This window comes from Hylaeus anthracinus, unplaced genomic scaffold (genome assembly GCF_026225885.1).
Source record: "Hylaeus anthracinus isolate JK02 unplaced genomic scaffold, UHH_iyHylAnth1.0_haploid 11997, whole genome shotgun sequence".
NCBI lineage: Eukaryota > Metazoa > Arthropoda > Insecta > Hymenoptera > Colletidae > Hylaeus > Hylaeus anthracinus.
The window spans coordinates 3,039,687-3,052,732 of NW_026534344.1; the positions used below are offsets into that span (position 1 = coordinate 3,039,687).

Here is a 13,046-nt window from a genome sequence, read left to right on the forward strand (position 1 = left end):
TGGCTGCTACCCGACTGAGGGATCGAGTCGCGCGCGCTCGACGCGCTTCGTTCGACTTCGTGTCCCCTTATCCCCTCCACTTCGATAGTCCAACCCGTGTATTGCACGGTTACCGTGCTCCAACCGAGCAAAATCGTCAGATCTCTCGATAGAGTGGGGTACAGAGCGTGGCAGTGAGGCGGAGGACAGCCACTTTTCGGCCAATGGTATCACATTGCGCCCGTTATTACACGCGACTTTGGCGAAAATCGCTTTACGAACCGTGGAATCGCCTCGTCAACTCGCGACGACCGTGGAATATCGGTGTTGGTTTTTGGGGTTGTGACTCGGAGGGGCGATTAGCTCGAATTCTTTGTAATCACTTTAAATTATATTCGGATGCTATTGGAGTACTTTGGAGTACACGGATCAAGTGCGTCGTAGACCAAAGTACCAGACTGCTCCCTTGAATGTCCGAGAGACTGAAATTTAATTAATTTTTTTCACGTATTTATTTTCTTTGTACAAAACCCCTGCACAGACGCGCTCATTTCGTCGTTCTTTTCGGTCACGATTGTTCGTCGTTAAAATTCCTCGTGGCCAAGCTAATAATGGAAAAAAATACACCCGCTCTCCATCCCCCGTTGAATTTGTACTCGGTATGCGTCTACCCGGGCGAGCGAAAACCCTTTCGGAAAAACCTCGGAGCGCGCGAGCGGAGAATTTAATGAAATCTCGGAAGAGGAGAAAAAACGGTGGTGTATTCGGGAATGTTTGCTACGTTCCGGTTCCTTTCTTCCCGCCCTCTTGCGTAACCGTGCTCGCCTCGGGGTAATGGGCGAGAAGAGGGCACGTATACTGTACCACGATCCCAGTCATTCTCTCTAGTCTCTCTCTCTCTCTCTCTCTCTCTCTCTCTCTCTCTCTCTCTCTCTCGTTCTTTGAAAGCCATCTGGCGCTGAAGCGGCACGCGTTGCGAAACCAGCAAGCCGGCTCGGTTTTCCTCCCCTTCCAACGTTCAGTCACCGATCCCACCCTCTACTCTGTCGTGCATCCCTCTACCAACCTCCGGTTGAAATCCAGCCACTTCGTCGAGTCTGACCGTGCCACGACCACCGCCTCCGCCGTCCCACCCCCGCCGCAGTAACGTGCGACCTCGCACGTTGGTCGAACCGCGGAAACTTTGTAAACGCGGGAGGTGCGAACAAGGGGTGATAAACGGAAGACGGGACCCCGTGAGAAGGTCGTAGACACTACGATTACCGACTTCGTGACTTTCATCGAGGACTTTCCGTGTATCCGTGCTTGGAAAGCGAAACGACATTGGTCACGGTTTCAAGGCATTAATTCAGGGGACCTATGGTGCTTTTGTAGATAAATCTGTAGAAATGAGGTAGCCAAGAAGTTGCGAAACTATCATTGAAACCTCGCCATCGTTATAGCACGTTTGTCGAGCTGCGGAAACTTAGCAAACGTGGCGGTGCAAACAAGGGGCTGATAAACGGAAGTGAGAGCGGAAGGAGGTCGTAGACATCGCGATTACCGAGTCGCTGACTTCGTAAATAATTCCCAGTGCTTCGATATTCGAGAACGCTGGTCTGGAAGGAAACTTTTACAACCTTCTGTTATCGCTGTGTCGGACTTGCGGGGAACGTGCATCGAGGTTACGTTTTTTCAGCGCATGAACGTGCAGCGTGACCAGGGGTATATGTTCATCGTACAACTAATCAAGCCATAGCTTTGGACCCTCGCGTCCCCGGGTGCTTCTAGTTTCTTAATTTTTTAATTCAATTGCTGCAGATAAGAACTTTGCCCATTTCTGATTTCTACAGGGAATTGTCGGAAGCAAATCAATTTGTTCGAACTGTTGCTAGACGAGAACGTTTATCGATATGGTAGCAAAATTTGAAACAATACCTCATCCATTAACTGCAACGTAGTCGATACACGATAATTACAACCAAGGCTAGAATTTAAAACGGTTTAACGCCCGCCGGCGTATAATTAACTTCGCATTACATTATACAGGCCAGCGGTGTCGCGTTGCAATCCTGCGCTTGCGTTCCCACGTCGAACGTCACTTTGCATTCGATGCGTAATTAAAAGAGCAGTTCGATATTCTTTTTTATCGAAAATTTAAAGCTCGTTTATTAATTTCTTGTTTCGTTGAGGGTGTAACCTGACGCAACTGTGTCATTTTTGTTTATGAATAAGAAAGAATTAAGAAATGAAAATAACATTGATGTTTTGATCTAAAATTACCAGACTGCCCCCTTAATCAACCCTCCTCACGCAAAGGGGAGAACGTCGATGGCAGCGAAACGCGAAGTGACGCGTGGATATCGAAACGCCGGTCCGATAAACTGATACGTCTATTAAAGTTTATCGTCGAGCCAATATAACCGCGAGTGTACTCTTTTGAACCGGTTCCATCTGCGAATCAAAACACGTACGCATGGGTACGCAAACGCGTGGCAGCTGCGATTGTTTCGCGCCTCGCTAATCAATATTTTCATTTCGCGCGATCGAGCAGCGTGACAGCAACAAGTACCACCGCCGCGGCGAGATAACGAGAACGTTTTCCGCGTTGCACGGGACGCGAGGCAAAGTGGTGCGCGACGCTTAAACAGTGTTTAGACACAACAACAACAAAATTCTGACCTTTGGCGAATTATGATTTACTCGCGCAAATAAAGACCAACTAATCGTTTGCTTGAAAACAATTTCCGAACGAACCTCTATTTTTCAGCCGGTTGCAATGTTTTCCCTCTTTAACGTTCGCGGTAAAAGCCACGTCGAAAAGCAAAAAGAAAATCGGGACGGACGATAGGCGTCGCGGGGACGAAATAACCGAAGGTGGGAGACGTTGGGTGTGTGGAAAAGCATGGGAAAGGAGGGTTGGGAGGAGGACGGAAAACGAGCATGCGAGGGTACAGCAAGCAGTTAGGTTCCCGAGTCAGAGAACCCAACAGGCGGCTGTCTGTCGAGCAAAATCAATGCGTGCCGGCGACAGGGAGGGAACTTTACCCCTCTTACCCTTCTTCATCTCTCCGACTATCCCTCTTCCACCTCGACCTATGCCATGACCAAACCTTTTCACTCTCGTGCGTTGTCCTCTTTCTGTCTTTCGTTCTCATCCGTTCTAACCGAACCTCCGACGTACAAACGTGCTCACCCTCGCTCCGACTCATCCCCGTGTTCGCGTTCGCCACTACCTTCCAAAGGCGCAACCAACCCCCCGGGGGCTAATAAGCTGTATTATTTTTATCACGGTCGAGCGAAGGTGATTCCACATGCGACGTTAAAGACGATCCAGGGTGAACCCGATGCTTCTGCTTTCTCGCGACTAGTCCACGAAATTAACCCGCAATCCTTTTTATTAAATCTTCGTCGTTAATAGTATTTCTATACGTCGAACAAAATTATGAATTAAATTTTTTGTATACAATTCATTGGTACTTCGAATTTTACTGCGTGTTTCGAGAAATCCTGTAGACGAAGTAGCCCGTGGAGTTAGCGGCGAAAGCTCGCGAAAGCTGTTCGTTACGAAAATTCCTGATTAATCGCGAACAAAGGTTAGCAGAACGGTCTCGCTGAATTGCAAAACTTTTGTGTGCGCCCAAGGAACTTGCCTCGCGGCTTCCCTACGCGAAGACGTTCGATTATTTCTGTACATACGCTGGTACGTATCGCCGACCGTCTAACCGTGCAAACAAATAAATACGAAAACCCGAACGATTTAAAAATCATAAAGTAACGCGACGCGGTGTCCCGTTTGGACGACGCTCAAAGGCAGTGCTTTCCAAGGCAATGTGCGCGAATCCTGGGAGCGGGACGTTATACGATTCGAGCAGGAGAGGAAATTTTTAATTCAGAAAAATGTGGAAGACGGGAATAAATCGAATTAAATGGAATTTAGAAACCTTTGCAAATATATTAGAAAATTTGATACGAGTATTGGGTCTCAATTGAGTGAAATTCTCTCCTCTGTTCGAAGAGGAGCCTTTGGAAAAGTTCGGCAAACCATTGTTCAAAGGAAACGTTCGAAAGTTTCGTTGGGGAAAAGGCGCCCGAGAGAGAGAGAGAGAGAGAGAGAGAGAGAGAGAGAGAGAGAGAGAGAAACTAGAATGTTACTCGAAACGAAACGAGCCGTAGAGTCGACCACGAGTGCCTCGCAAAAGCTACTCAGCACGCAAGTCGGTGGTTAATAATTAACGCGAGCCGACACAGAGGGACGGTGCTAAGAGGGCGCATGTGGAGTAACACGCGGCCATATAGCGTCGCGGCATGAAACCCGCGAGCCATCAAAATGTAAATATCACCCTGGCCATCTGATTAAAGCGTCCCGGTGCCAGCAAGTTCAAATTAAAGCGCGACCGGCTCCGCTGGCGAATCATCGACAGACGAGGAAACGATGTATCTCGATCGTTTATCGACCCACGCGCTCGAATTCAGGGGCTGGTATCGGAGATGACTGAAACTGTCATCTAGATACAAGTTTCGATTAACCAACAAGAGATAAACAGCATTTGATCCGTAGTTTGTTTGATAAAAATTAGTGTTTCAAAACTGATTCTTGTATCGGGCTGCTACCGACAAGCCATTTATCCGTTACTATATACGAATATTTAAAAATACGTAGCAGTCGGTAATCCGTGGCTGTCGAAGTCACGTACACGTGACAGCGACCGTCAGGGCGCGAGAAACGCGCAAACGTCTGTCAGAGTGCAGGAGTTTACGCTGTTGAACGTGCAAGAAGATGGGGGTCTGTTGAATCGGGGCTCTGGCACCGATTTCGCGGTGGAAAGCGTACACCGAAATCGAGCCTTTTGGCCGCGCGCCTGTCGAGAATACGTGAGCAACCCCGATGTGGGTGCTTCGAGCGACAAGGAGCGAGAAAAGCAGTCGATAACGTTGATATCGATCCCCAAAGGAAGAGGAAAACGAGCCACCTCGCCTCTCTCCCTCTGATTACTCTCCGTGAGCAAAGGAGGGTCGCCGCTGGATGGAAGTTGCCCCCACGTACGTATACAGGGTGTCCCAACAACCGCGGTAATCCCTCCATGCAACGACAAATTTTTCTTTTTGATATATCTTCATATCGCCAATCGATCGGGAATGTTCTCCCGATGGAAACAAGTACAAACACGACCTAATTCGAATTAACTTTAAAATCTTCCGAATCTATCGATATTAATCTCATACAGATATCATGAAAATATATCAAATTATATTTTCATCAATAGATCCTCAAAATAAAATCGCTACTCTCTCTCTCTCTCTCGATAGAGCAACGCTGGCGAAAGAGGGCCGTTACATTTTATTGAATCTTGAAAAGGCCCCTTCACGCTTGCCCGGACACCCTGTATATGCGTACACCCCCACGTAAACGCCGTTCTCCTATACATGAATGTAAGGAGACGATGATGTTCTGTCTGTAGGTTTACTAGAGGACAGGAGAGTCGTGTTGACGAGGAACGACAGGGCTGGCTCCCTAATTCGAATTTAGGTGTTGGGCGGGTTGGCAAGTGGGCGCAATGCGGTGTCACGCTGCGGGCGTTTGCTCTTTCTCCTCCCAAGCCACCTCCACCTCCTCCTATTTCTCCATTGCACCCTCCTTCCTGCTTTCGCTCTCCTCCACTTGCCCCCTTTCGCTATGAACGAGCACTACCACCCCGTCTACAGAACCCTCCCGTTAAGTCCCTCCAACACCTCGAACCGCCTACTTCGTCTAAGCCAGATCGACCGACCTTAATCGACCCCTGATCTCGACGATCGTGTTCCGTGGAAACGTCGGTTACTCTCAAACGCGCATACATCTTGTCCTCCCGCTTCCAGAATCTCTGCTGCGTCTAATTCGCGCCCGATTGCTCCACCGATTCATCTGGCTTTATCGCTCCAAACTTCCACGCTCGGGGTCGGGCGAAACTCTTATCTGGATAACAATTTCGGATAACGGACAAAAGACGCGCAATTTTTCATCCGTAACTCGTTGAACAAAGGTTAGAATTTTAATTGTAAAACGAGAAACGGACCAACACTTGGAATTTTTAACGTGTGCAATGTAGAAAGTTCAAATAAAACAAAAACGTTGAAGAACTTTTTGACCTGCCACGAGTTGTACCTTTCAAAGGAAGCAGGAAAAAAAAGGTCAGCGCCAGGAACGCTAAGGGTGTAATTCCCGATAATCCGTGGGTCCCTTGTAACGGAAGAGGGTGTCGCTCTCGTTCCCTCCGAGGAACCCGATACGCTTGTGCCTTTTGCTAAGAGTAATCCCAGAGAAACAGACTTTGCGCGATACGAGAAACGGGATCTCGAGTGCCTCGAGTGAAACGCGCTCGTGGTATCCCGAGGCTCGAGTATACGGCCGTGCCGAGAAGTTCGACATATTAAACGACAGGATTTGTCGGGGAGATTTATCGCAGCGATCCTGCCGTAATGGGAAAGTTGTCAATCCCTGAGACAACGAACACCCCTGTGGATAAGTAACGATAATCGGTCCCAGCTGAAACTTTCAACGTTCCATTTCCTCGTCGAATAAGGCATTCTCGCTCCAACTTGTCATCCTTCACTTTTAACATGCTTTTACGGAATGACGAAAGACATTCGGCCGTTGTCACGTGGAAAGTATCGGGTGCAAACACACTTTCATGACGCATGCTTGGATTGAAGAAGAAAAAATTGCCCAGAGCAGCCTCGTCGAGCGTGAGTTTACGACTTCTAAATAGCAGGCCTGGGCAAAACTCGGTCTTTTGGTGAACGAGCACGTACGTGGATGGTAAGCCAGAACGATGAAAATAAAAAAAAATAATAAAAAAAAAGAAGCAACAATGTTACGGACTAACAGCGGTGAAGCAAGAAAGTAGTCTACCAGGACTGAAATTTCGTTCCTTGTGAAAATATGCAAGCCACGAAAGACTTGAAATATTCCAGAAAGCTTTACCTGAATTATTCTCGAAGACTCGTTGTAAAACTTGGCAGGAATAAAGCCATAACATCATAAAAAATATTGTTGGTCCAGAAACTTGGCAAACAGGATATTGCTTATCAAACTTTATCCAAAATCCAAAAAGGCGATATAGAGCAGCAAATTCCCGACAGTTATGTAAGATAGCGAAATAGTGACACACCGTACAAATTGCGTACGAATCAGGGATTGCTGTTTCTGGCAAGTGGTACTATTACTTCAGAATCCCGTTTCTGAGAAGGTGGTCGAAGGAGAAACGCGATTACGAAAGGTTCCGAACGATTTCGGACCGATCGTAACCTCGGGGCAAGTCGTGCACACACCAAGGAGGATATTTTCTCGCTCGTAATTCGAGGCAGGAGATAGAAAATGAGATGGGAGGCAGGATGAAAAAGGAAGGAGCGAATTCACTCGACGCAAACCATCAGGCCCTCCTCCTGGATGGTTCTCAACCGTCGGTATCCTTTTGTCCGTTGGATTTTTAAGAGCTCCACTCACGTCTCATCCACACACCCCCTGTCTCGATCCCTTTCAACGGCACCGACCGCCCCCGCGTCTCCAGAATGTCGTCGTATCTTTGTTCAAGTACGTATGTACAGGGTGATCCTGGAAACTCGAAGAAGTTGCAGCTCTCTTCTACGGAAAGATACCAAGAATTTAAACTATCTTTTTCATTGCCAAGTGCATCGTGTACTTGCATTTGTTTTTAAATAAAAATTTACATGGTCAAAAGATTCTCTTGAAAAGGAAATAATCTGTCCCAGTTTCTAGGATTACCCTGTACATTGTATGCACCTGTCCACCACCCGTTCAACTTTGCATGCACCAGACGAAAATGAAAAGCGCCCTGTTGTTTCAGCCCTACGAAAAAGAACTTGATCCTCTCCTATCGTTTGGGAGCTTCCGCCTCTTAAAATTTTGTTTTTCATTTCAAAATAAATTTACGGAGCACTTACATCTATCCGTAGCTGTTTGAGTTTCAAAACGGATATTTTATCTGTCAATGGCAAAACGCCCAACTTCGTAGCGAAATAGTTTCCATTCCCGACGTTAGATAGCTCCACTAAATTCTGCATACCGACATCGAAAATGTCCTCAGGGGGCTGTAGCTATTTTTTATTGTAGCTACAGTACAGGTTTAGCAATCCCGAGGTACCCGAGCTATTATAGGGAACACAGTGAGCTTCGATACACTATTATGAAAATGCAACGGATATATATAAAATAACGGAGGATCTACAATTAAATTTCTAATTTTTATTTACTTATCCTTTATTGCTTATTTGAAATCGCGATCCAGATAACAATTACGCCCATCCCTGACTTCGATGAGTTTATGTCGAGTGAGTCTAGAGAGGTGAAGGCATACACGCGAGATAACGTTAAAATACAGACCGATAACCTTAGCGTGTCTGGCGAATGTTTGACCGCGGAACATTTTTCGTTATCTGCACCACTTGTACGTCTCTAATCTTTGCGTATACGTACATAGGTCTACAAATAATAAAAGGAAAGTGCAGTAGTAAATAAAGAATCATCGCTCTCTTTCCAATGTACGATGATTACGTTTATCTCCCTTACCCCGTTTAGGTTCGGTTTAACTTTTTAACTAGCTCAAACTGGCTACAGGAAAGTAGATCTAAATAAAGATGATGTTAAATTGAGACGGTCTCGCTTACCTTGTTCTTTTTCCGGGATCTTCGTCGGGGCCTTCTTGTCCGGTGCTTTCGGGGAACAATTTTTTCGAGCTGGTCTAACCGTTAACGTCGACGGAACCTAAATCACAAATGCACATAAATAAATTAATAAACCGTTCTTCGCTTATAGAATGCTTATAGAAAGCTGAAGTATTCGGAATGGAAATTTTCGTGAAACGAATGAACCTTTCATCCAGCATCCAGTTATCTTTGTCAAAGATTTAATTTTTGAGAAATGACTCACCACCTTCTCGGACCTTTCGCCGGATGGCAATCTAGCGATGGCTGCGTCGGGACTGTCTTCCGGTGGTGGAGGTTGCACTATCCAATTGTATTCGCGTTTCTCGACTGGCAAGCCCCATCGTTCGTATTCAAGACTTTGAGTGCGCAACGTTTCGTAACAGTCCAAACAGACCACAGCGAAGTCCCCGTTTTCCAATAGCAGACTCTTTTCTGGTTGCCTGTGATACCTCAGGAAAGGGAAGTCCTTCACAAGCAACGCTCTGACTCGTTTTCTGTACGTCGTGATACCGCAAACGTAACAACAATAATCGTGTGTATTGTACTGCCTTTCCGCGGCGTTCACTTGCTGTCCGCTGGGAAGTGACTCGTATCGACGCCATTGCGCTAGAAGAGAATGATAACAGAACGTGCATACGAGCGCGGAACCGTCTTCCCTCAGCTGTTCGGCGTTAGGTGGTGACTGATGGCGTAATAATTCGGGAAAAAACGGTGCGTTGCGACCTTGTGGTCGCCCGTACAATACTCTCGCCAGAGTCAAATCACTATGCAAACCGCATAGGAAACAATATATGGAACTGCTCGATGTGCCTGGATTGCTACCAAACGTTCGATCCGAACTAGAGCTCGGCGGTGTTGCGATCGATCGGTTGACTTCGCCGTTTGGATGTGGACTAGGAATATCATACCTGAGAAACGAGGGCAATTAAGAATAAAAGTCATTCCTTACGATATAAATGAATTTCTTTAAATGAATTCGTATGAACCAACCTGCGACGTTCTAAAGGAACTCGTTCAGCGTCCATACTTTCCCACTGTTGGGCAAGATGATTGACACAGTGACTACAAGCCAATACTCTGCCATGACTATCCATACAGGCATTTTCAGAAGTGCGCGCCATTCCCCTCAAACAGGGAAAATGCATGGCGTGCGAATTCATTCCTTCCGGACTCGTAGACAACCTTCAACAAAAATTCAACGATTAGCGATGTTCATCGCGAGGCCTACAGAAAATTGCAGTCATCCAAACATCGTACCATTCCATATGAGTGCGAGGGTACAATCTCTCGCAAATGTAGCACCTATAGTTCTGACCGAGAGCAACGGTTCCATTCTCAGCGGGGCCGTTGTTCGGAGAATTTCGTTGACCAGGCGTGGTACCTTTCACCGTGGCGCTCCGTTGCTTATTCGTGGCAACGGTCGATTTGTTCAAATCGTATGGTTTGAAACGAATATCGCTACCAGCCGAATTTGCTGGAGACTTCGCCACCGCGGGCCGTGGCGACGGACCTTGCTGTCGAAAATCCACGCTCTGCACCGAGGGTTGAGCCTCGTGATTCTCTCCACCGAACACTTGTTGCTTTTGCGGTATAGCTTTGTAACAAATGGAGCAAACTTGCACCATTCCCTGAGGACTTATGGGACTAGCTCCTTGTGGAGGTCTCAGAGAATATATAAAAGGATAGTACGCCTCCTTCTCTGGATTAGGACAGCAATAAAGAAGTCTAATACTGGACGAAGGGTACTCGAGCGCGCAAGTGTAACAGATGAAGGTAGTGGTGTCCATCGCAGGTGCTTGTCGTTTACGCAGCGTGTAGTTTCGATCACCGTGAGGTACACCCTGCCGAGTGTATGCCTTCCATTGTACCAGAAGGTAATTCTGACAAGCCGAACAAGCCTGAAACCAAAACACAGACGGGATTTTCGATACAAAAATCAAACGACGTGGTCCACGGTATCATAGTCTATTTACACAGGACAACAAATTAACGGAAAAAGGATATACCTGTACACGACCAGCACTGTCCATAGGTCGACTTCTACTTGGCCTTGGATGAAGCATCAGCGAAGGAAAAAATGGCGGAGGACTGGCAGAAGGATGTGGCGGAGTTGGCAGTGGTTTTGCTGCAATATGACTAAGTGACCCTCTTTTGAATTCATCCCCACATACGTAACAGACTTCCGTAACTGAATTTTTATCCGGCATCGAAAGGTCTAAGATGTCAGTGCCGACACTCGACGAGGATCCACCGCTGTAAATGGCTGTAACCGTACGACGAAACGATTACAAAGTCCTGAATAAGCAAATACGAACAACTTGCATCGAAAACGCGGCGATGTTGACCCAGTCACGGCTTACACCCTTGCAGAAGGATTAAGAAATTCAAATTATTTAAAGAGCACAGAAAAAAAAAAAACAGCCTTATCTGGGTTAACCGATCGCTTTCATTTTGTTTCAAGCATTTTACACGGCTCAAAGAAACTATTATCATATTGCACGTAGCCTACTTGGACTCCGTATTTTTCACGACTTTATCGCTACGCTTTAAATATGGAACGACGGCAATTTTGTAATTTGCGATTTCTACTGTCTCAATAGTTCGATTTCGAGCGACCTACTTATCAGCGTGACAACCCGACTAATGAGAATCAAATCAGTTGAATTAGATCTTCAGAGGTCGAACAAGTTACACATGCAATGAAGGTTGAGATCAGAATTTAAATTAGATGTATATTTAACGCTTTATCTACGAGACTATTAACCTTTATTTACAAACATATACTCCACTGAACTGGCCAACTGTACTTGCTGTAAATATTGCACACATTCGTTTGTTTGGTGTACAAATACATCGAAACGCGATACTTGCGAAAAAAGTCTTAGCTTCATATTTATCAAACATCTCAATGGACAGTTCTTTATCAATTTTATCAAGAACGGTGCAATTACGTAATATTTATCACACAAAAATATCAACCAACTAAGGTCAATCGAAAAAGTATAAATACTCGTGCGATACCCTATATGCAACAATGTACGTATAGGATGAATTTTCGAAGTCGTAAGCGTCAACTTACGTTGAGGTTGAGGCAGTAAAGTTGGTTGAGGTGCAGGTGAACTTCTAGGTGCGTGTCTTAAATCTAATGCAGCTTCATTAGATACTCTCGAATCTTCTACAGGCTGCCGTGGACTTTGTAACCTTTGATGCGGCGATTGCAGTCTTTGATGGGGAGATTCCATTGTAAGCCTTGCTTGTTCTAAGTGTCTGTGCGTTTCTGCAGTGTTAGAATGTGGTCTTGGCAATTCAATGGAATTCGACGGGGGTCTTGTTTGCTCCACTCTCGGCGACGGTGAATTCGGTGGAAGTCGCGGAGAAATTCCCACCGGTCGATTTTCTGGTCTAAGCTGTGGCGTCTGCTCGTTCGTTAAGCCAAGAACTTGAGCCGCGTATTCACCCTGCAGAGCCATCTCAGCCCCTGTAAAAGGTCCACCATCGCATCTTTTTAGCCAATAAATTCGTTGACTATGAGGTCTGGCATCCTGCTCATAACTCTCCCACTGCTGTAAGAGCAATGCATAGCAAAGACTGCATGCCTTGATTGCTCCGCTCCTGGCTCCTTCTCCACGATAACCAGCAGGTGGTTCATGGGATTCAAGAAATGGGAAATATGGTTCATTTGGTGCTCCACCAGGACTTGGTTTTACTTTTAGCCAGTACTGTTCCCCGTGACCCACTGTACCACAAACAAAACAAACCCTAGCACCTCCATTATCCTCGGAGGGTGGATTTGGTTGTGGATTTGTAAGCGATTGCCCGTCAAGTCCCGGCTCATTTTTCACGTATAGTTTACTTTCCATCATGTCAGGAAACCATTGGGTCTCTTTAACGCCCTTTTATATATCTTTGTTTGGCACGCATATACGATCACAAGTTAGAACGATTGACAAAGTTTTTGAATTTTGCACATTTCTGAAAAAAATAAAAATGTTTACATTAGTTACAAATATTTCACTTATTTGATATTATATATACACAATGAAAGTGCTAAATATGACAGTGTTAAATAAATTTAAATTGGTAAGAGTATGATCCGAGATAGAAATACAAAATGTAAAAGGACAGAAGGAATATTATTTAGAAGCATTTAGGATGTCTTATTGTATGCAAATGAGTCTATTTAGGTGGAGCTGTGACCTCATTCTTTATTTCATAGAGACAAAAGTGACGATTGTTTAATTTGTCCAAACAGATTTGTCTTTTAATTGCATAACACTTGAGAGTAACTTGTCAAAGCAACAAACATTTAAATAAATCATATGGTATTTTGTCCATTTACTTGTAGTCCATTGGGATTTGTATATACGGAATTTTATTTTTAC

At 45.6% G+C, this 13,046-nt stretch overlaps 1 protein-coding gene across 1 annotated transcript in view; it reads right to left on the reverse strand.

Moving 5' to 3' along the window:
• Positions 1 to 13,046, reverse strand: part of LOC128889383 (uncharacterized) — a 69,214-nt gene that overhangs the window by 54,963 nt on the left and 1,205 nt on the right. Inside the window, exons 2-7 of the mRNA XM_054146956.1 lie at positions 11,744 to 12,636; positions 10,671 to 10,927; positions 9,922 to 10,562; positions 9,655 to 9,846; positions 8,888 to 9,572; positions 8,626 to 8,722 (exon numbers count right to left, since the gene is read on the reverse strand). Of these exons, the coding sequence (XP_054002931.1) occupies positions 8,626 to 8,722; positions 8,888 to 9,572; positions 9,655 to 9,846; positions 9,922 to 10,562; positions 10,671 to 10,927; positions 11,744 to 12,527 (2,656 nt within the window). The 5' untranslated portion in view covers positions 12,528 to 12,636. The remainder of the gene's footprint in view (positions 1 to 8,625; positions 8,723 to 8,887; positions 9,573 to 9,654; positions 9,847 to 9,921; positions 10,563 to 10,670; positions 10,928 to 11,743; positions 12,637 to 13,046) is intronic.